This window comes from Myodes glareolus, chromosome 5 (assembly GCF_982192425.1).
Source record: "Myodes glareolus chromosome 5, mMyoGla1.1, whole genome shotgun sequence".
NCBI classification, from domain to species: Eukaryota; Metazoa; Chordata; class Mammalia; order Rodentia; family Cricetidae; genus Myodes; species Myodes glareolus.
The window spans coordinates 98,070,091-98,094,303 of record NC_142030.1 but is presented as its reverse complement, the minus strand read 5'-3'; the positions used below and the strand labels follow the sequence as shown (position 1 = coordinate 98,094,303).

Genomic DNA, 24,213 nt, shown 5'->3' with positions numbered 1-24,213 from the left:
ATAACTCCAAGAGCGATGGCTATTATCAGAGCATTAAAGAGTCCCCAGAAACGGCTTTTCTATAACCTCCCTTGAAAGCAAATTTCTGTCATAAACACACTATTCATAAAATTCTTCCATATGCTTAAGCCAGCCAAAGTAGAATCCTCAGGCGTCTTTCTATTACAGAGAAGATAGTCATTCAATTCCATATTTATTTATTTATTTATTTATTTATTTAGCAACAAATAGCCATGTCCATCATGACCAAGGTACAATCAGATGCCCTCTTCTGGCCTCCAGAGATGTCTGTGTTCATATGCACACACGCACACACCCATATACATACATATGTAATTAAAAATGAACTATATCCTTTAAAAAATGCAGGCAAGTGTGAAGGAAAACAAAGTGATTGAGAGTAACTTAGAGGTTCTTTACTGAAAGATGCAAAAGATTAAAATGAAGTGGTTCACAGTATGTATTAAATGTAAATAAAAGCTGAGACATCACTTGACTGTCACGGTTGCTCATTGTCAAAGGTTAAGGTTGGAAAGAAGTCCCAGCATGGCTGGAAAGGTTTTCTTCTCTCTACTATTGCTCCTTTCTTTCTTGTAGCACTGGGATTCAAACCCAGGCCTTGCGAATGCCAAGCAAACGGTCTATCAACTGGGTTATACTCCTAGCACTAACTTGTCTTTCTTGATGTAGTGTTAATTTTAAGGATATTTACTGTAGAACAGTTCACAGAGCCCAGTTTTTACTTCGTTGGTTTTCTGTTTATATGCTTTCTGTTTTGACAAGCACGCATCAGGATGGGCAATGAGAACTGGACATTGCTAAGGGGGCATACAATGTACTGTGGCTGCTTTGGAAATGGTTTGCTAATCTCACGAAGTGAAAAAATATAATACACTTGGCAAACCTACTCTAATTATTCATACAAAAGACATAAAACACCTCAAAGACCCACACACTCTCGCTTTACTTACAGCCCCTCAGAACTGGACAAGATGGCGCCAGAGAGATGACTTAGCATATACTGCTCTTGCAGAAGACCCACGTTTAGTCCTCAGTACCGATAGGTCAGTTAGAACATTGTTAGACTAAGTCATTGGAAACCATATGGAGTGAAGGTAAACCACTGAGAATTCCGTGTTGAAGTGCATCTGTCTCTCTGTGTGTAATAGTGTGTGTGCGTATGTGTGTGCATCCATGTAGATCCAGAGTTCGACCTCAGTTCACTGTCCATCTTGGTTCTTCTTAGATACAATCTCTTAGCTGTAGCTGGAATGTTGAAGCTGGGTGGGCAGTGAATTACAGAGATCCTCTCGTTTCCACCTCCCCATCACTGGGTTTACAAGGATGTACCCAACACCATCTGTTGCTTTGTTTCATGTGGGTTTGGGGGGCTTGATGATGTTTGTTTGCAAGTCAAACAGCTTACCAACTGAGCCACCTCCTCAGAACCATCACTGATATTTTTATTGATGACTATCTGGTCAAAGAAATTGTATATGCAAACCAAGACAATACAATAAAGTTCCACCCCTAAGGGCTTTTCCTAAGCAGGTTCAATTAAGTCCTGGTGCAGACACTATCTGAATAAGGACCAGGAATGGCTGCTCACCTTAAATCATTATTCCTTTGGTCAAATCAGGTTCCTCAATATTTAACTTCAAACTGGCCCCAAAACAATTTTTAAAAAATCTGGCATGATAGTTTCTTAACTTAGAGTTCTTCAGTCAAATTCCAAAGCAGACACGGTCCCAGACCATCCCAACGAGATCACTGGAAGGAAAGCCTGGGCCCTAAGACAGGCAGGCTGCGCCATCATCACATTGACACAGGAACTATGCTAGAAACTTCAAAGGCCTGGAAACAACTGTGCAATATTTATTTCACATGATAAATAAATGCATTTCATTCCTAACTCACTGTCTTCTAAAGAGCACAAAAAGCTTTATAAAGCCATAAAGCAATCCACTTTCCTCATTTTACATGGAAAAAAGATGGTGATCTGGAGAGTCCAATGACTTAAACAGAATTATTGAGCAACTTAAGCTGAAATGGCAGCACTAGACTCAGAGCAAGTCCCAGACAGGACAATGCTGCCTGCAAAGAAATCACACCACTAACGGACAGCATAGGAATGCCCAGCAGGCAACAACACATTACTCTTTTGTATGTATATATGTTTGTGTGTGTGTGTGTGTGTGTGTGTGAGAGAGAGAGAGAGAGAGAGAGAGAGAGAGAGAGAGAGAGGGAGGGAGGGAGGGAAAGAGGGAGGGGGTGGAAGGGAGGGAAGGAGGGAGGGAGAAACAGACAGACAGAACAGAGACAGAAAGCTAGTGAGAAAAGACCACATGCCAACCTTGGGTGTTGTTCCTCAAGTACCATCCTTCCCAGTTTTTGAGACAGGGTCTGACCTGCCTGGAATCCACCAAGAACTAGTCTGGCTGGCTAGCAAGCCAAAGGGACCTACCTGTCTCTGCCTCTTTAGCACTGAGATTATAAGAATATATCACATTTGGATTTTTACACAGGTTCTGGGAGTGGACTCAAATCTTTAGGCTTGCTCTGTAAACGCTTGACCCACTGAGCCATCTCCTCAGCCCAGTGTTTAGTAGTTTCATTGTTAGAAGTTTAAGAAATAACACGTTACCGTGCCACTTTTCTTAGGTAAAGACAAAAACACAATGGAAGAACAGAATGTTCTAGACTTGTCAAATTAGCAGCCGCCCTAGCTGAAATAGCTTTTCTCTCCGGATCTCTAGATAGTTGCCTTTACTGTCTCTGCTCAGCTGGAGTAAGATCACTAAAACACACTGCAGAGAGGAAAACATGACCTGTGTGATGTTCACCAGGAATGTTTAAAAATACTGTTGAAGATATTTTCCTCCATCTGCTGCAACCTGAATGAAACGCATCCTCCAAGCAAGGTCTTCCAGTCAGTTCAGATTCCGAGTACATCTATCCAGTGTGGAAAACAAGCAGGCTCCATTTTCATGAAAAGTCTCGGCCAGAAAAAAATTTGCAGAGGGTGGGGAAATAGCAACTCAAAATCAATAGAAAATCTCTCACTAGGACATTGAGGAAAACAGGCAGAAAAATTTAAGAGCCAGCAAGGTGTGTGTGGCGGGGGTGCTGTGGAATACTGTCTTCCAGACATGACATTGTGATCACATACATACATCAACTCAAAGCAGCTATGTTTGCCTGTGCACGACCAACACAAGAACAAGCCAATCGAAATGTCAGCGTGGAATGGGGAAGGGTGCTCAAGCCCCCCCCCCAGCTCCTATCTGAGGAGCTATTGGCAGTAACAACCACTGAGGAAGAGAGCCACTTTCCTTTACCAATATGGCCGATGGCAGGTTCCCACACCCCAGGGCACAGCCACATGCCAATACACACATGGGCAGCACTAATTGGACTCAGTGGGATATCTGTGACTAAAATAATTTTAAGAAAAGATATAAAGAGATGAGTTAATGGGTGCCTTGAAGTTGAAAGGGAGAAGTGGGTGTGGACAGGATAAAATAAACATTATAAACCTGTATGAAAAAGAAAATAATACTACCCTCTATGTGCACCAGAAAGAATAAGGCATCCAGGAAAGCCACGCTAAGAGCCAAGTTGACAAATTGCCCTTCATTTCTTCACCAAGGGAATCCTGTTCAGAAAGTCCTTTCTGACGCCTACATTTTGTAGGGCATTGTCTATGTTTTCTTCTAACAGTTTTAATGTTTGAAGTTTTAAATCAAGATCGTTGATAGTCTGGGAAGAGAAAAGAAGAGCAGTCAGCTGATTGGCCACAGGCAAATAGATGATTCATTACAAGAGATCTAGGGAAGCTGCTCTTCAATTATTTTTTAAGATTGATTATTTTATTTATAAGTGTGTGTGTGTGTGTGTGTGTGTGTGTGTGTGTGTGTAAGCCCATGTAAGCCCATGTATGAGGATGCCTGCCAAGTCCAGAAGAGGGAGTTTGATCCCCTAGAACTATAGTCATAGACAACTGTGAGTTTTCCAGCATAGTTCTTAGGAACCGAACTTAGTCTTCAAGAGTAGCAAGTGCTGAATTATCTGTCTATCCCCCAAGATATTCTTTTAATATATATGAGACCCATACAATGAAAGAATAATTCAAGATATATATATATATATATATATATATATATATATATATATATATATTTATATATATATTGTTTTTTGCACCCACTTCTTAGTCAGGTCCCTATCACTTCCTAGTGAACAAAAAAAAAAACAAAACAAGAATCTGAGGACCATATAAATTCTTAAGGGCTGATAATGGGAGCAGTAACCCTTGCTTGAGGTAAATGGTAAAATCAACTCCATGTGGCCTCATGAAATTCAACATGTAGTCAATTGCACTTATGCGTAGCAGTCAACTGTGACAGGAAAACCTCCGATTCGGTAAGGAATGAAACATCTTCACGGAAGAAGACAAGGGATGGAGAAGAAGGTTGGAACAGGCACAAAGAAATCCGGGATGTAGGGAGTGAGAGCCTGAAGTTGACACTCTGCTGACGGCTGGAGAGTGGCACAGGATAGTTGCTCCCTTTGTTCGGATGCACAGCACTGACACACACACAATGGGCCCACTCTGAGGCTACACAGGAAACACTCTGGTGCTCCAGGCACGCTATCATTTACTGACAGGAAATGGTTTATAAAATATGCCTGCCAGATGCTGAGTCTACTAAGCCAATTTTAATTTAAAGTGACAAACAGCGAAGCACAGAGCTGCTAGGCAACGAAACCAGACATAACTATCAGCTCTATGCAATCATTAATGTCACCTGATGATTCATGCCGCAGCAAGCTAACCCATTAACAAATAGCAAGCATGCATGCCCGAAGTTGGGACAAAGTTCTGCTTTCATCTCAGGCTCGACCACAGTAAGACCTCTTCATCTGCATTTGCATTTTTCTTTGTTCTTGATGTGTATATAACAGAAGTGGTCGTTTGTGATAGACAAGTAGCTGTCAGGCTGAGGCGATGGCTCAGTGGGCAAAGTTCTCACTGGGCATGCTCCACTGAGCGGGGGCTCAAGTCGGGGTCTCCAGAAGCCACATATGGTGAATGTAATAGCACTTCTCTGCCGTCCAAGCGTTCCTACTGTGAGTGGGAGATGGCAACAGAAGACCCAGATGCTCACTGGTGAGCTAGCCTGGGGTATGCAGTGGTGAACAAGAGACCCTGTCTCATACAAGACAGAAGGTGATCACTAGCACCCAACGTTGTCCTCTGACCTTCACACACGTACAGTGACATGCCTGTCTCTCCTACGGACAGAAAGACAGACAGACACACCCACGCACATGTACACACTGATTTAAAAAAGAACTAAGAACAGCAGCTTACAGAAAAATTCATGAATTCATTGGATTGCTTCCTGAGGAACCAAGTCTGATACATGTGCAATTCATGTAAGGATTTGTGAGATCGGTACTCTAGAGGGTTGCTGCTTTCTTCATGAATTGATCCCTCAAAGCCCCTTATTCAAAGGTAATATATCACCCATTGGCCCATTGGGAACAATGGTCCTGCAGGTGACCCTCCAGGCGAGTCTAGTGAGGCACAAGCCCTTCACTAACTTGAGGTGAGATAATGAGCCTGGGCCTTGGCCCACCATCATCTTTACTGAGTAAGAAAAGCTGTGTCCTAAGCTCTGTCTCCACCACTGTGTGTGGCTAACTAGAAAAGCACACATTGAATACACAGCTAAAGGAGTGAGGAGCTGAGAACAATTACAGAATTGTACATGGTGACAGCATGAACCTGTCACAAAATATGGTCAGTCATGTACACCGCCAGGCCATGGGTTAAACACCATCATATCTGGAAAATATCTTTGATTACATAATGTGACACACAAGAGGCGCTATAACACTGCCACTGTGTCTAAGAACTCACCTTTGGAAGGGCTCCCTCACCGATGGGAGAAGTTTCATCTGAAAACACACCTTCTTTATCGGCCTACTTTGTACTTTATAAGGTAAAGGAGTGGATGTGAGCATGTGAGCTATATATGTCTTCTACCTTCTTCCATTGGGAACCTAGGGTATGGTTTCTCTAAAGGAGCCAGCCTTTCCTTCAGCGGCCATCTTGTAAACCAACCTTCTGTTGTAAGTCACAGAAATCTCAGAGGAATTAGCACACTAATGATTTAAAAATTAACATCTGACCATGGAAAACGTAATGTAACACCCCCAGTTATTTACAGATGCAAGAGTAAACTGTCAGCACGGGATGGGAAAAGACAACATTATGAATATTTATGAATATAAATGTTTTAAATTTGAGGGCTGGAGAGGAAGCTCTGCAGCTAAGAGCAAGGAGTACTCTTACGGAGAACCTGAAATCAGGGTCTTGCTACTGTCTATGACCCCAGCTTCAGGGGATTCAATGGCCTTCTATGGCCTCCACAGGCATGGCCCTCATGTGCACACACCCACACAGAGACACATACACATAATTAACATAAGTACTTTTTTTAAGTTTAAAAGACCAACATAATTGTTTGGATACCATGTAATTATATGACCATTCCACCCCCAAACACACCCAAAGGTGTGTTCTTCAACCCCGAGGTCTTTACAAAGACATGAACGGAGCTATATAAACAACCACTACTAGCAATACCTTCAAAACTAAAGTTTGTAGTGTGAAAGGCCATCAAAATAGTTCAATGATCCCAAATCATCATGTAATTATCTGTTATCTATGCCCCTCCCTGGCTGATGTCTATTAGTTCTTTGACTATAATTGTAGTTGACCTTTTAAAGGCCGTTTAAGCTCTACATAAGAAACCTGATTATAGTGGGAAATACCCTCACAAAAGCAGGACGGGTAACCAACTGCTATTTATTGTACATATAATTATCTTCTTTTTCAGCCCAGGATAGAGTTCGGACTCTTATGTAACGCAAATTTCTGTGAGATTGTCATTTGATTTACAACTGGTGACCTTGCATCACCTAGTAGCGTATGAAAATAATTTACTGTGTCTTATGTGGCCCATCATGGAAATCAATAGCTTGGAATATAGAGACGTCTCAATTAGATAGTGCAAAGAGTGAGCCCCGCCCCCTTCTTTCCTGCATCATTAAAATGGTAAGTATTCCACAACAGTGCTTCAAGTTGAACTGGAAAGCCTCTGTTATTACTGGCCGCTTCACATGCAGTGAGAGTTCACACAGAGGGGAGAAGAAGTAAGGCTAAGGGGGTATAAGTTATGGCATGAGAGAGGAGGGCCGTGGAAATGTTAAAGTATTTATTGATGCTTTTCTATACCACCTGAGTAATTTCGTGAGTTTGACAGAGTATTAAATTATAGTGATGAATACAGATGAGTCATCAATCCTCGCTGCCATGTTCTTTGAAGCCCCCAAACCAAGGACATAAGCAGTCACGGTGTGTGTTAGCTAGCACAGTGAGGAAAATGATCTCAAGGCTGAGCTGAGATCTCTCTCTGTAAGACATATAAAGATTTAGGGCAGGGGCTGGGGAGACTGCTCAATAGATAAAGCAATTGCTGTTAAAGTGTAAGAACCTGAGTTCAAACCCTCCAGAATCCAAATAAAAGCAGACAACAGAGCCCATGTGTCTGCATTCCTAGCGTTTCCATCGGGAAATGGGAGGCAGGAACAAGAGAATTCTAGGAATCCTGCAGGCCTGCCAGCCTGTGTACACAGGAGGGAAAAGCAATGCGAGATGCTGTCTCAGAAAACGTGAGAAACAAGGCCTACCACCCAAAGGTGTCCTCTGACTCACACGTGTGCCAAGGCATGTGTGTGACAAGACCACCACAGAGGAAGGCGGGGGTGAGGGGGGGGGAGAGAAGGAGATAGCCAACTGTGTGTGATACAAAGCTTCACGATAGAAACATAGGTCCCACACTGCACCCATGACCATTATCATTTTAGTACAACTTCTCAAGCATGTCGCAGCCTAGGGCGACCTCAGTATAGGAACATGGAATAAAACGGTGTTCCAGTTAAATTAAGGAAAGTGGGTTGTCCCCCATGGGACAACTGAACCTGGACGCAGGACTTCAATGTACAATTGTGTTTTCTCCTTCAGCACTGAACAGATTTTAACACACGAAGTTGTGCCATCACTGGGCCCTATATTAACTAATGAGAATTTAAAACTTCTGACTGTATTAAAAAGAGGTCTAAGATGGGTTTTTGTTTTGAAAACCTTCTTTTCAAATTGTAGTTATGTCTTTCTTAAAAATTTGATTTTTAATTATGTAAGTGTGTGTGCATGTGTGTGTGTGTTGTTGGGGATGTTCATGTGAGTACAGGTGCCCAAGGGAGACAAAGGAGGGCAGTGGGTCCCTCAAGCTGGAGTTACAGGCAATTCTTAGCTCCTGCTTAATGTGAGTGCTAAAAACTGAATCCGGGTCCTCTGCAAGAACAGTATACATTTTTAAAACCTGCCCCAAGCCATCTCAACTTTTTGAAAGAAATAAACCCATTACTTTTTATTTTTGGTTGCCTAGGAAAAAATAAGAATTTACCAACTAATTAGATTCACATGATGGAACAGTCCTGAGACAACCATCAGAATCCTGTTGTCCTAGCTGGCTGTATACAGGCAAACCCACTGAGCAACACTTTGGGAAGGCATCAGGGAGGAGAAGACAACCACCTTTAACAAACCTCAACTGTTAGATCAAAATCCAGAGGAATAACCAAGCTGTGAAGGGGCTGGTTTGGCCAGAATAGACGGTCGGAATTGTTGGAGCGCTCTCTGAAGGCAGTGAAAGCTTGCATTCAGAAAGTCAGCCCGAGGTCTGACTGTGCAGAGGGGGTGAGACCTCAGGAGCGGTGTGCTCACTGAGGGACAGTACCTGGAGAACTGCTGCTGCAGGCCACGCATCTGGATCCTGTTGCGCTCCGACTCCAGGGTCACCTCCCGCAACCGCTCCTCACTCTGTAGCCGTAAGTGTCGTTCCTCTTCCAACTCATGGATCAGCTTCTCATGCTACAAAACACACAAAGGCATAGCCTTCAGAGGGTGTCCGTGCCCAGACAAGACACAAGGAGAGCTTCTGGTTCTTAAGTGCTATCTGAGCTTCGTAGTCACAGATACTTGTCGAGCGACATAAAATGCACATGAACACACTGAGGCGATGTACACACACACACACACACACACACACACACACACACACACGAAATGATGGTAACAGTTTTGTGAAGTAAATTCTGTTACTAATCTCTTGTTGTATACCAGGAAGCAAAAGATCAAAGTTCTACACATATATTCAAGATCATAAGAACCCTGGTCTAGAGGAAAGGCTTGGTAGATAAAATGTTTGCCTTGCAAGTAAGCAGAGAACCTGAGTTCAGCTCCCTAGCACCAACATTAAAGCTGTCATAGCCACAAATACTCATTATACCAGTGCTGGGGAGCAGAGATAAAGTGAACCAGGGGAGCTTGTGGATTGGGCATTCTAGTTGTAAAGGCAAAAATCTGTGTTCAGTGAGAGACTCTGGATCAAAAACTACAGTGAAGAAGTGATGGGAACATATGTGGGTACCATCCTCTGATACCAAACGGGTCCTCACGGGGTAAGCATAAACATGCACAGGCTCACAGAAACCAGAAGGTGAAAGAAGTTGAGTCCTGGATGGCTTTGCTCTGTTATTAAATTGTTTCCATTAAACTAAGTTGTCTTTTGTCACAAACTATGACCCCACAATCCCATCAAAGTCAAAGACATTCAGATATAGAACATCACTGTCTGTTCAAAATGACTTTATCTCTTCAATCTCTGGAATATCATTTAAAGGAAGTGTCGCTGTTTGCACAGAAAGGCTAAGAATCTCAAGTCAGTTAGACCATAGCTTCTGAAATTGTGGGACAGAACTCCAGATCCAGTCACTGACTGAATATGGGCTGGGGTCATGAAAGTTTGGAAAACAGTAAACATTTATAAATGATCAACAACCAAATTAATTCAAAATCAAATAAATAAAGAATCTGCAGGACTTGTGGCAGCCCATGTCCATGCTGAGTTGCAGCTTCCCTGCGGTCCTGGTTCTGAAGCCACGGCATGCACACTGTGCACTGCACACACTGTCCTGACATGCGGCACCAAGGGACACTGCCTGAACACCTCGGATCAGACTAAAGCTCCCTGATGTGCAAATGGCAGTGTTTCTTTGTACACGCACAGTCTGCTGCTGTTACAGAAGCATAATGCTTTAGTCACAGAGGACGGGGTGTGTTCTACCACCGTTTCTCAGCATGTGCTGGTCAGTACATTTCTGCCCCGGACTATGTCTGGGTGCTGAACTCTTGCTATCGAGTGTCTTACAATAAGGAATTCAATGAATTATAGCTTAGGATTAGGACAGAATTTCTAGAAATTACTGAAATGAATGCAGACATACTTTGTCATTTTATCCTATGTATTAATGTAAAGCACCACACTCGGTATTGATTAATACAAAGCCAAAATATCCATCAATTCTGAAAACATTCTGTGGACGATGGTATTAAATATTTAGCCAGGAGTTTTAATTCTTTACGTCAAAATAAACAAGGAAGTCCATTTCATGAGTATGAACATTTCATTTCATTTTCAGTAGATAGTAAAATTACATATACACCAAAGAATTGTTTTTAAAAAAATACCTATGATTTATAGTCACTATCTCTTTTGTTTTATATACCTGTATACCTGTGTTCGTACAAAAATATCTCAGTCAAAAGGTGTCCTGATTTAAAAAAAAATAAATCCAAAATGCCAAAGGTACCTCCATGTGATTATCAATCAAAATCCAATGTACCTAAAAACATCCTACCAATCACAGGTCCTTTTCACTCTTCCTTCCTGAAATCTAAATCAATAATTGCTTTTTTTCTCTTAGAGGCCCATAAGACAGGCTGGGGAGATGGCTCAGCTGTGAAAGGGCTTGCTTTGAAAGCATGAGCAGCTGAGTTTGACCACTCAGGGACCATGGGAAAAAAGAAGTTAGGCATAGTTGGGAGGCACAGATATGAAAGAGAAGGCTGTTGGTTCCCAACTGTCCAGACTCTGAAATAATCACACAGAAATTGTATTAATTAAATCACTACTTGGCCCATTAGCTCTAGCTTCTTAATTGGCTAACTCTTATATATTAATTTAACTCATTTATACTAATCTGTGTACCACCACGAGGTCGTGGCCTACCAGCAAAGTTTCAATGTGTCTATCTCTGCTGGCAGCTCCAGGGCTTCTCTCTGACTCCGCCTTCTTTCTCCCAGCATTCAGCCTAGCTTTCCCCACCTAAGTTCTACCCTGCTATAGGCCAAGTTAGTTTCTTTATTCATTAATGGTAATCACAGAATCACAGCACACAGAGGGAAAACCCACATCACAGATAGGTAGATCCCTGAGGGTCACTGATCAGTCAGCCCAGCTCAAACAGAGTATCCCAGGCCAGTGTCAGTCCACGACTCTGTCTCAAAAAACAAGGTGAACAGTACCTAAGGAGCTACAGCCGAGAGATGGGTTCCTTCTCCACACATGCACAGAAGTACACATGTGCACACGCACGTACACACACACACACACAGAGAGAGAGAGAGAGAGAGAGAGAGAGAGAGAGAGAGAGAGTTCTATAAGCCAAATACATCAATGTAGAAATTAAACTAATGTTTTCACCAAAAAAGCTAGTTTTAATTTAAAAACTCTCTACAAATTTCTATCAAACCAATGTCAAATGGATCTAAATTAAGCTATAGTTACAGCATCTAATTGCAGTCCCATTTTTGCTTTTCACACAAATTGCGATGTATTTTTCCCCCTAAGCCCTCTGAATTCAATATCTCCATTAGTTATGAAAGATTCGGTCATTCTAGAAGCTGAGATGCAGATAAAGAACTTCGGCATTGATTTTTTAAAGCACGCACTGTTGGCTGTAACAGAAGAATCAGAATCAGATTTTGTGATGCACAGATAGAAGCCATACAGGATCTATCCACAGTGCTGATAACATCACCTGAGGGAGACGCAGCTTTCAGTCTAACTAAAAAAAGACACAGACCATGACTTTTTGAAGGGAGAGGAGGGACAAAAGGGTGACTTAGATAACAGGGCTGACGACAGGAAGCAGAGCTGGGGTAGGCAGGAATTTCAAGGGCAAAGAGGACAGACGGATGAGTGGATGCATCTCGAAACATTCGTTTTGCCGAGGGGGAGCCCTACAGGAAAAGCCACAGGTGAGTCGTATAATATGAATAACTTTCCTCAAGCAAAAGAAATCTCTGGGCTGGAAGATGACCCAGTGGATAAAGTGCTTGTCCCCCAAGTGACAGTCAGAGCAAGGTGGCTAGTTATGTTAGCCTGCTGAACAGGCTCTGGGGTCAGTAAGGGACTCTGTCCCAGGGAACACAACGGCAAGCGGTGGAGGAAGACCCCAGACACAAAACTCTGCTCTCCACACTTAAGCACACATTTGTGCATACACAAAGTAATGACAATGGATGATTGTATTACACAAAGAAAAATACTAATTTTCATTGAATCCAGTCAATAATTCATTTTACTTATCAATTAGAATTCTGAATGAAGAGCAAACTTGGTAGGTTTTAATTCATTATATAACATCATTACATCCATGGTCTTGATACCATCATATAAACAGAAAAGTAGAAAATAAAAATATGTATACAAAATTATGCATATTTTGAACATTACAGGCATCTTAATTCATGCAATAAAGAAGATATGAGGTTAATCACCTAGGTTATCACTTTGGTTTTCACAACTTTCTTGTTCAGCCTTGGTAGGATGGTATCAGAAACTTGAAAGGACCTGGACTCTCCCAGGAGACAAACTGGGCATGTCTATAAAGGAATTTCTAGATTAGGTTAATATAGGTGGGAAAACCCATCCTGTATGTGGATGACAACATCCCATGGGCTCTGGTCCTGAGATGAATAGAAAGCAGAAAGTGATCTGGGCAGCAACACTCAACTGTGCACATTCTGACTACAGGTGCAATGTGATCAGCTAACTCACACTCCTACATCATGGAGTAGCCATGGACTGGCCACCATGATAGACTGTATACTTGAAAGGTGAGTCAAGATAAACTTCTGCTTCCTCAAGTTGTTTTTTTCTGCCAGATATTTTAATTCAGCCATAAAAGGGGAGGGGGGCTCTGCACTTGGAAAATATACTTAGTCTGTATGGATCCACCTCTAAAGAGTTAAGCTTCTCTCCAGCTCTCACATTTTATACACGCCTAGAACCAGTCATAACACTAGCAGGAAACATATAATTACTAATGATAAAAGGACTATCAAGAGGAGAAGCACAATCTCAACAAGATGCTGTGCTTGGGTTTGCACACACCAGGGTTAGGTAAGTCAGAGCATGGCGATATCAGTGTCCCATGGCAATGATCAGAAGGGACTGACCTCCCGATTTCAGGTCATTGGATGAGTGAGATGTATGGTTTTTCTTGGCCAATGGAGAGCAAGCAAAGGTAGATGTTTAACAACGTGTCACTGTGAACGGGGATGACAAAGCAGACTCTAGAGGGATAATAGCTCTATTGGGTTTTAAAGAGAAAAAACAAACCCTATTGATACTGAGACAAAGAATTCATTCTTGGTGTAAATTCTAGAAGCCAGAGACTACCATAGAAAGCAATGGCAGCTTTTGTCATTTGTGAGTGTCAGTCATACACAATGGTTCCTTGCCCTGGAAAGGACTACTCTGTAGGGATTTCAGCTTCACTGTCTTTCTGACTTTAACAAGTTTCCAGAAGACCATTTCCTTGTAAGTAATCTAATACCTGATGATGATGATGATGATGATGATGATGATGATGATGATGATGATGATGATGATGCTGGGACTGACCAAGGTAGTCAAGACTTTGGCTAACAAACAAACTGGGTGGTAAAGCTGCCGTCTCCAGCCAGCTGCCTAATTCAGACACGCTGTATTCACAGACCAGTCTTGCCACTAAATTCACTTGGTCCAAAGGCTCATTTCTCAATACAGTAAGTGCTTCATTTCCCTGGCCAATGGGCTCTTTTATAAAGTCTGTGATACATTCTTCTACTTTAGTCACAGATATTTCTCTGTTGTCATGTTAATTGATCACAATTAACAGTAGCTATTAATTATTCCATCCACTTGAGAATTCTTGGAAATCGATTTTATTAAGTGCCTTCATACTTGACTGAATTCTTAAATTCCCACTTCTCTGCTTTGGAGTCTGTATGTTCTGTACTTAAGAGGGCAGCGGGCCAGTCTCTCAGCAGTCTGGACTTGGAGAGGGAGGGATACTCTGGGACATCGCTCAGACCCAAGTGGCCTTGGATTTATGTTTGTGCTTCACCTCTGCCTCTCTGCTCCTTCCCTATTGATACACACAAGGACCATGAAGAACCGATGTATTCTGTAGCTGATCTTGCTCTGGACTAAACCTGGAACTTCTGTATTTCTCTTTGCTCCCTATTACACAGAATTCAGAGGTCTTTTCTCTTCTGTCTTCCAATCTTGATCCTTGAGTATATTTCCCATGAAGGTTAACACCTGCCATAGTTTCTCAATCTTAAGGTCTCTCTTACATTGTGCCTACCTACAATGTATCCTACCTTCTGATACACTTTCATTTTCTTAACACAATTTAATCATATATAATTGCTTCACTATGATATATATATACATATATATATATGTATATATATAAATGGGATTTTGATCAAGTTCACCTTCTGTTGTTCCCTCTCCACTGATCCTCTTCTTTTTCTCAATGAAGTCACCTTGTACTCCCATGTCCTTTTTAAATTATTATTCATAACCAGTTGAACATCATTAGAGCTGCTTATAAGAGCATGAGGGAAGGGGTTATTTATTATAAGACTATAGAAAACTTACTAAAAGCTACGCCACTGAAGAAAACACCTCCTTCCCTGATTGTTAACTCCTGCATGCAGGTCCTCAGAGAGCGGCCGAGCTTTGAGAGCCCTTGCAGATCCCTGACAGAATATTGATGGGTTCCATTTGTGTAGGGTTTGTGCGGGTAATCAGAGCTGCTGTGAGCTAGCGTGTAAGACTGTGTCCTGCCCAGAAGATGGCATCCACAATACTGAATGCCTTCCCCCCACGTTCACATCACTGACCTTAAAGTTTCCTGAGTCTTATATACATGTCATCGTCTCTCATACTCTCGACGCTTAGCTCTGCTTTTCAGAACTACATAGCATCCTATTGTTTGCTATGTACTCCATATGCAGCTGTATTGAGAAGGAGACTAAGCCTTGAGCTTGCTAAGGACCTGCCCATCACAGTAGCACATTCCTAAATCGTCCAAAACCCTGCAGTAAGTACCAGCTAAGTGCAGCTGCATCCACTCGACACCGATTCCCACCGCCTTCCTTCAGTTGACAGTCGGTAACCACTTTGAGTCTGAATCCTGACACCAAGGAGAATATACATACATGTTCTTTATTTTAAAGGATTCGTACAGTTGACTTTGTTGCTTTTGGGCCCTGTCCACAGATTTCTCCCCCTAGCTCTCAGAATAAAAGTCGAACTTGATATTCGTCTCATCTGATCAGTCACTTTCGCTCATTAATTATTAAATCATAAATCCCATTTCTTCCAGGACTCTCCTTCCAGAGCATTTGCAATTGCATTTATTAAGATTGCACATTTTCTGTTCACTCTGCTCGGCCCCCTTGGTTTTGTAGATCAGTGAGAGAGGAAAAAGCCTATTTAGACTAGGAATCTTTATATTCCTGTCTTTCCTCGGTGAATGGGTGTAATTATGTGTATGGGAAATTAGAGTGTTTGCTATGATAATTATTCACTCTTCTAAAATAAGAGAATAATTATAATGTCAACATCTGACTGTACCAGTTACTGCTGAAGCGTTTAAGACTGCCACAAAGTGGCTTGCAGGATCCTGGCAATTAATATTAATTTCCCACAAATGCTTTTTATTCATCTGGAGAACATTCCAGATGGCCTTCACATTTCCCATTGCCTTGCAGAGATTTTTCTTTGCATAGCGCTGTTTCTTCAAACAAAGCCTTGAGAACAACCGACTTGGTGTTTACGGGACCAGCTTCTAGCACTTTAGAGTGGACAGATTCTAGGAGAACTTTCACAATTTTTAAAACATGATTTCCAGTGCCAGGGTAGCTAAGACCCCGAGCAATAGAGGAGAGGGTGCCTGAACTGGCCTTGCCCTGTAGTTAGACTGATGAATATCTTAAATGTCACCAAAGAACCTCCATCCAGAAACTGATGGAAACATAGGCAGACACCTGTATCGGAGCACTGGACTGAGCTCCCAAAGCCCAGTTGAAGAGGAGGATGAGTGAGAATATGAGCAAAGAGGTCAAGGCCATGATGCTTTCACCCACCGAAACAGTTTACCTGAGCCAATGGGAGCTCACCAACTCCAGCAGGACAGGGAAGGAACCATTATAGGTCCAAACTAGTCCCTCTGAATGTGGGTGACAGTTGTATGGCTGGGGCAAACTGAGGTGCCACTGCTAGTGGCACCAGGATTTATCCCTACTGCTTGTTCTGGCTTTTGGGGAACTCATTCTCTATGGATGGATACCTTGCTCAGCCTAGATATAGTAGTGAGGGTCTTGAACCTTCCTCAAAGCAACGTGCTTTGTTCTCCCTGAGGAGTGGATGGGGGGTGAGGTGGGGGGGTAGATGGAGGGAATGGAAGGAGGGGAGGGAGTGGGACCTGGAATTGGTATGTAAAATAAAAAGATAGCTTGTTTTTAAAACAATAAAAGATAGTTAAAAAATAAAAAACAACAACAAAAAATGATTTCCCGCAATTTGCCTCATGGTTGTTAGGAAATGCAAACTTTCACATTTTATCATGAAAAGGTCAGAACAGTTAAATGATCGTCATGGAATCGTGAGCAAGCTACGGTTCAATGCTTTAGTGTTCTGTTTCACGGAATTGTCTGCCTTAGGAGAAAGCCAAGAGATTTCCTACCGAAAACTTAGTCTGTGCTAATCTGGGAGGTAAGCTTTATGGAAATATCATTTTTACTTAAAAAAATAATCATGAAACACTAATATGAGCTGAGTCAATTAATGCAGTTTGTCAATTAAAAAGGAAAATGTATTCTCTTACAAAAACATCTATGCAAGTATGCATAGATATAGATATAGATATATACATATATGTGTGCATATGTCTATGGAAGTCAGAGGTCAAATCTAGGCATATTTCATAATCACTCCTTACCTTATATTTGAAACTTGGTCTCTCAGGAGCCTGTAACTCCCAAATTAGACAAGGATAGCTGGCCAGAAAACCCTGGGAATCTTACTGATCTTTCTGTCTTCACCTCCCTGGTGCTGGGACCAGTTTGTTGTTGTTGTTGTTGTTGTTGTTGTTGTTGTTGTTGTTATTGTTTTTTTCGTGTGTGTGTGTGTATCTGTGCACTTGTGTGTCTTTTGGGATTACACTGAGGTCCTTATACTTACAGGGTAGTCTCTTTATCTCTCAGTTCCCTGACTGGCTATATTTGGCCCTTGACCAATCATTTAAATGAAGGATAATGTCATACTGTAGGGCTAGTCCCCAGTGTCAGCAGCTGTGAACAAATTGAAGACATGATAAATACCATTCATAAAAACATGCCAGCACAGAATATCTGTCTAGTGTGTAGCCAGACACGGAAGCTCACTGGGAACTGCACATGGTCTGTCCACAGGTCTACTGTGAGTACTTTAGATAAGTGCTGGGAACCATGCTGGGTGGGGCCTGCTTTGTAATTCCTAGCTTTTCCCTAGTTCCTACTCCTGGCTGAATGCTTAGCTCTCTCTCGTTCACAAGTGGTTTCTTCTGGAACATTCTGTCAGACCTGACTGAACCCAGCAGGAGTTATCTTACCACAGGAAACATCAGTACCTTTCCCTTGCTATAGAACTTACAATCAAAGGGAAACAGAAATCTTGGTAAGTGCTTTAGGCTGTTAAGAACAAAGAGGCTCTGTAAGACGCTTATTTTTCTAGGGTGACCATGTACCGCCCAGGTCTCTCTAGCTAAGCACAAAGGTCAATCCACTTCTAGAGTCCTTCTCTGCAGACTGCTGGAGGAGGAGGGCTTACCAAGGACTGGGGGCCTCCTGCATCCAGGCTGGGGAGAGTGATATGTTCCCCTTGTTTCTGCATTTATAAATTACTATGTGTATTTTCATAAACATAAATATGAGATCAGAACTAACTCTGTGCCTGAATATGGCACAGTAAAAACGAGTATCAAACGTTTTCAATATTACTATAGTAAGATCCTGAAAAATCTCTCTAGAAATTTTTACCCTTTTCAGGATATCACAATGCTAAAATCTAGGTTTTTCTCCCCCCAGGCTTTGCATGTTATAAAATAGGTCTCCTTCCCTTTCACAAGTACTGAGAAATCATAATGTTCAACAAACATATTTTATAGAGCGTAAGATTCCCAGGAAGTATTACCAAAGAATCAGGTCGAACATGCACGTTGCTGAAGGTTCCAATTTGTAATTGCTAACTGTCACTAAGGAACAGGTGTGCCATTTATACCACAGTGGCTTCACCTCTGAGGTCAGGAGGAATTATAAAGGACCCACTAATGGCAGAGTTCACCGTACTGAACATAAGTTACAAGCAGTTGTTAATAAATAGACATTATACCACAGAGATTCTGCTTTATTTTTTATTTTTAATATAAAAGTTATCTATCTATGCAACAAGATTGTGGTTAAAAACATTGAAACAACACTGTAGCTGGTACCAACAGCTATACAACAGTGTAAGAGATAAGAAAGCAGACAGATATTAAAAGTATACCTCGGTGCTACAGAGTAGCTTAGTGGGGAGATTGCTGCCCTGGTATACCAGAAGCCCTAGGTTTGAGCCCCGTCACCATTCAGGATGGGCTTGCAGAGGCATATATGTCTAGAACCACAGACACTCCCAAGGTAGACACTGGAGGACTGGGGTTTCAAGTTTATGATCTGCCTAAGTCAGCTGGAAGCCAATCTGTCCTACAGGAGCCCCTCTCTCAGAACAACAAAAGGAGAGCCACATTTAAGTACACCTTGTAGGAAGTACCTGATATACAGACTCATAACCAGTTCAAGTACTGAGAATAATCACCTGTTGTGTGCTTGGCCTTAAATGGAGCAGCTAGATCCCCTCCTTAAAAGCTCAGGAAACCTCAGGGACGAGGTGGCAAAAAGAACTCAAGAGCCAGATGATGGGGAGATGAGGAGCAAAAGACAATGTTCTGGGCAAGACACAGCCACTGTACCCACGCACTGATTGTAGCCGTGTTTCTCAGTACAAGACTGATCCTATCAACATTTCACCATGGATGGAGGCGGGCTCATGAGGTCCAGCCCTCCCTGAGGGGCTACTGACAATTAATGCTGCTGGGCAAGGTGGGTAGACCTTTTCACCAGTAGTGGAGCCAGTTACTGTAAGCTACTTGAGTTCCACCCAGCTTGCAAGCAACAGTAAGTAAACTCCGTGGGGACATGTATGGGAGAAGGGGCTCATCAGCACAGGGGAAGGGATGACAGAGGGTGATGGGGATGAAAGGATCAAAGGGACTTGTAAGTAAGGAGGAAACAGCCAAAGAGCAATCAATGATCAAAGTGACAAAAGCAGGCCTCCTTTGCTCATGGAGGAAGTGGGAAACAATTGCAGGGCACGCTAAATGAATGAAAATAAAAGAAAGTTATTCCTAACATTACAAATGGCAAATTAATATGAAGGCCAGCTGAGTTCTGAGCACGTTCGTCATGTTACAGACTGTGGTCACAGCATTCACGGACAACATGGGACAGCAGGCAGTGAGCACTGTTTCCATTTCAGTCCTTTCCTTGTTTGCTTCTTCTGTGATTATGCAGCACCTAAGGCTACAAGCACATGAGTCGCGGAGCAGGGGAGTGGCGGGGATCAGTGGCTGTGTGCAGACAATATGACTTTCAGGGTCTAGAATTTAGCTGCCTCACTAAGGACTTTTTTCTAGTAAATTTTCACATCATCTATTAAACCAGCTGATGTATTTAAGTCTCTCCCTTCTAAGACCTTGTTAGAGACTGTAAAATGTAAAAAAAAAAAGTTTAAGTGTCTATGTATATATAAGACAAAGAGAGAGAGAAAGTGAGAGAGAGAGAGAGAGAGAGAGAGAGAGATCAAGAATATCACAATGTGGTCCTACCAGATGATTTAGTCAGTAAAGGCACTGGCCTGAGAGCCTATCAAACAGTAGAAGTAAAACCTACTCCTACAAATCACCCTCTGGCTACCACGTGTGTACTGTGGCACATGCGCCCACATACATCTATAATAAAGAGATTCAGTGATTTCAAAAAGAATATTACAATTCAATTAAAGTATAAGATCATCCCTGAGCAGGAGTTGGCATATTTTCAATAGGGTACCAGATGCTGACTACTCAAGACTTCCCAGGCTGCTGTCTCTGGTCAGCTCCTCAGATAAACCCTTCATCGTGAAGCTGGACACAGAGGGTCAATGAACGAATGTGTATGTGTATATCCCAACCAAGCCGCAGCAACACCTGCGCTCAGGAAGCTGAGGCAGGAGATGGAGCGACATTGTCTCAGAAAAAAAAACAAAACACAAACAGGCAGGGAGGCAGAATGTGGTATCACTTGTGGAGCCCCAGTCAAGATCTACTGTTGATGGGGAGTCAGTCCGAAGTGTTCTTCTAGGAAGTGATCCACTATTTCTGTTGTTGTTCTTTCTGCATTCATTTTTTTTTTTACATTCTAACTTTGGTACTGGACATTGAGAAACAAAACCAACTTGATACCCCTTCGCCCACATTGAATGAAATTTGATAGCAGCCATCGATAATAAAAATTTCAGTTTGTGCTCTGGAGAAGGGATAAAGACTTTGGGAGCTCTGAAAACATCTAATATCTGTGCTTGACAGTGTGCTGGGAACAAATCTGTTATCTATCCCCGTGATTACATCGCCCGCACAGAGGCACCAGGTTCATGTAATACAGAATTACATCTTAGCCGTTAGCCATTAGCCAGTGCCTCTTCCCTGTTCTCAGAAAGGCATGGACACGTCCCCTGGCTGCAGGAATTAGAGCCTCCACGGTCACTCACCTTCATGGTCACTTAATACTTGAACTCAGCAACAATTCCATGTCTTGCTAATTTGACCATTAGATGGTTTTGAATACTGATGATAGCATATGGACAAATGATTGCTTAGTTCTTGTCATGGTTTGAGTATTGAGTTTAAATTATTGGTCTGGATATTGACTGTTCATCGAGCATCCAGAAGCTACTATAGACCTTTAAAAGGTGGCATCTAGTGACATTGCTTAGAGGTCACTGAACGCATCTCTCCAGTGAGCTGGGGGACCCCCACCAGCTCTGTCTCTCTACTTCCTGTGTGCAGACAGGGGTGTTCCCTTGTCAACTGAGCTCTGGCCATAATGCCCCCCTTCACTACAGGTCTAAACACATGAGGTCAACATGATCTTGGATTTGAATGTACAGATTGTTAAATATCTCATTTACTTTATAAATGGTGCATATCACGTATATCACTTTGATATACAAGTTATGAAACGGTAACTAATACAGTCAGACAAATGCATATTTTCTTTACCTTGGAGTCTCAAATAATAGTCTGCAAGATTTCATGCTGACAGATGTCAGCTCTTTCAATGCTTTTCCATATAATTTTTTCCAAAGCTGACAAAATTTTGAAGTTGAGACACTCATTATAAGCAAACAGGGCTGAGAAGATGGCACCATCAGAAACATGACTGCCTGCAAATGTGTGGACCTGAATTCAGATCCCCAGAAACCACATCAAACATGCCCAGCCAGGAGCCGGAGAAAGCGCTCAGTGGATAAAAGCACTTGGCATCCGAGCCCTGAGATGTCTGGAACGGAATGTCTATAATCATAGAGCTCCTACAGTGCGACAGGATGTGGACATGGGAGAATCATCCAGAAGCTAGAGCACACTGCACAGTGTCAGAAATGAGAGAACCCCTGCCTCATGGAGGCAGAAGGCAAGAAGGAAGTCGCCCTCTGCCTACAAACTGCACATGGCACATTTGCCCATACTCACCTACCCATGTGGGCATGTGTGCTCAGCTAATAATAGTGAAATTATAAGTGCCAGGGGAGGTGGTGAGTGCTTACAGCCCCAGCAGTGGTGAGATGTGATGCAGAGACCAGTAGACCTCTGGAAACTCACAGGTCCCTGGCCTGGCCCACAAGGTGAAGTTTCTGGCCAATGAGAGACCCTGTCTCAAATTAAAAGGTAGAAGGCACCTGAGGGCTGACATCACACTAGCACTCTCCAACACGGAAATTTGCAAGTAGACACACATGTGCACGTGTACGCACAGAGAGACAGGAATGGAGAGATAGCTTGGTGGTTAAGTGTCTTCTGCACTTCCAGAGGACCCAAATCCAGTTCCCAAGTATTGATGCTGAGCAATTAACTACTCTTTCTAACTTCTGTCCCAGGAGGATCCAACACTCTGGTCTCTCGGGGTACTTATACACACATGTACACCCGTATAAACAAACATACATACATACACATAATTACAAATAAAATAATCTTTTAAAAGAACAGTAGCACATATCTAAGAATGCACGGTAAAACTCTTAAATCATAGTGTACAGAAGAGAAACCTCGCATGCCCTATGTACTATGTGCTAAGTGAAGCCAGTCTTCCTACACAGTCATTCATCCTAGCCTCTTTCTCACATCTGAGGTGGCTTAGGAGAGAGCAGGGTGTGAGCTGTCTGAAATGTGTGCAGCTCCTGGGTCCTGCCATTTACCAGTAATTCCCCAGACCTTGTGTTCGGCTCAGATTTTAAAAGACTTCAAAACTTCAGATGTCCTTTTGTCTGCTCTCCATTGATTGCTGTTAAAACTAAATGTTTTTCACTCCGTAATCAATACTTTCTTACAAAAATACACCCAGGCATTGACAAACAACTCCGTGGCTGATTGCAGCCTTCCTTAGAGCGGACAGCATGAGAAACTACTCTCTGCAGGTATTAGAGAAGATGACACCGGTTCTGATGCTTCTTACAATATTTACATGGTCCTTACCGCTGGATCACTCCACTGTAGCAAGACTTTATTAAACCAGACAGCTACGGAATCACAAGCTCTCAGAGAATAACAATTAGCATGCCTTGCCCCTTCATTATGTTTCAAAGCATGGCGGCCATCCGGCTCGTGCTCACGCACCCCTTTGTGCACATTCTCCTGTGAGGAAGTCATTAAGAGCAACTGCTACAGAGAATGAAGAAGAGATGCTGGTACAAAATAGAAACAATAATGACTTTGTTTCGTGAAATCATTGTTCCAGACCAGGTTCTCAAACAGCAAGCATCTGCTTTCAAAATTAACTTCCTGGACTTTGAGGTCCCCTCCAAAGATTATGTATTGATCTGGGACTCTCAGACATTCTGAAAGATAAATTCTCTCGCTTTTTAAAATATCTGCTTTACGCTACCAGGATGCTCTTAATGCAACCGGAAGCAGGACTCCATGCAAGTATGCAATGTCCACATATGGAAGAATGGGACATGCATGTACCTTGCATCCTTCTTGCCTTCCCATGCCACTTCACCCAAACTCCTGGCTCCTAAAGGGCACAGTTCTGTCTCCATGGGTAGACCTCAGAGGTTATGGCTAAATTAAATTGGTAATGAAACCAAACTCTTCAAACAAAAACAGGACACCTTTCCACGCATGGACCTTAAGTTAGTTCTAGGATGCCCTCACCTTCAAGTTCATTAGCTCTGGGAATGATGACTTTGAACCATTTGAACCTGTGTGGTTTAACCAATGACCAAGAGCAAGAATGGTGTTTGCAATTTTTATTAGTAGCAGTTGATATTCCACGGTGAAGATGGTTGCATTACAATAAGGTAACTCAATGATCCAGCCCCAAAGTTTCTCAAAAAATGATTTCTTGTTCCAAGACAGCTTTTATGACAAGGCTCAAAATTGCCACCAAGTGGATGACCGAGCACTGGTCAATCTCAGCTACTGGCGTGCTCTAAATGTGCAAGCTCATGCTTCAGGTACTAAAGGGAAAAACATTCACACTGTCAGCAACGAGGCTGAAAGCCTGTGGTGGGCACCGTGATCTAAACATCTACATGCAATCCTGTCTATCTCTCCATT

The 24,213-nt window shown here is 42.4% G+C and overlaps 1 protein-coding gene across 7 annotated transcripts in view; it reads right to left on the bottom strand.

The window, feature by feature from the left end:
* Positions 1 to 24,213, bottom strand: part of Nckap5 (NCK associated protein 5) — a 912,731-nt gene that overhangs the window by 474,877 nt on the left and 413,641 nt on the right. For all 7 annotated transcript variants that reach the window (XM_085688321.2, XM_087906588.1, XM_048443779.3 and 4 more), the window contains one exon: positions 8,871 to 9,004. In XM_085688321.2, coding sequence (XP_085544447.2) covers positions 8,871 to 9,004 — 134 coding nt within the window. The remainder of the gene's footprint in view (positions 1 to 8,870; positions 9,005 to 24,213) is intronic.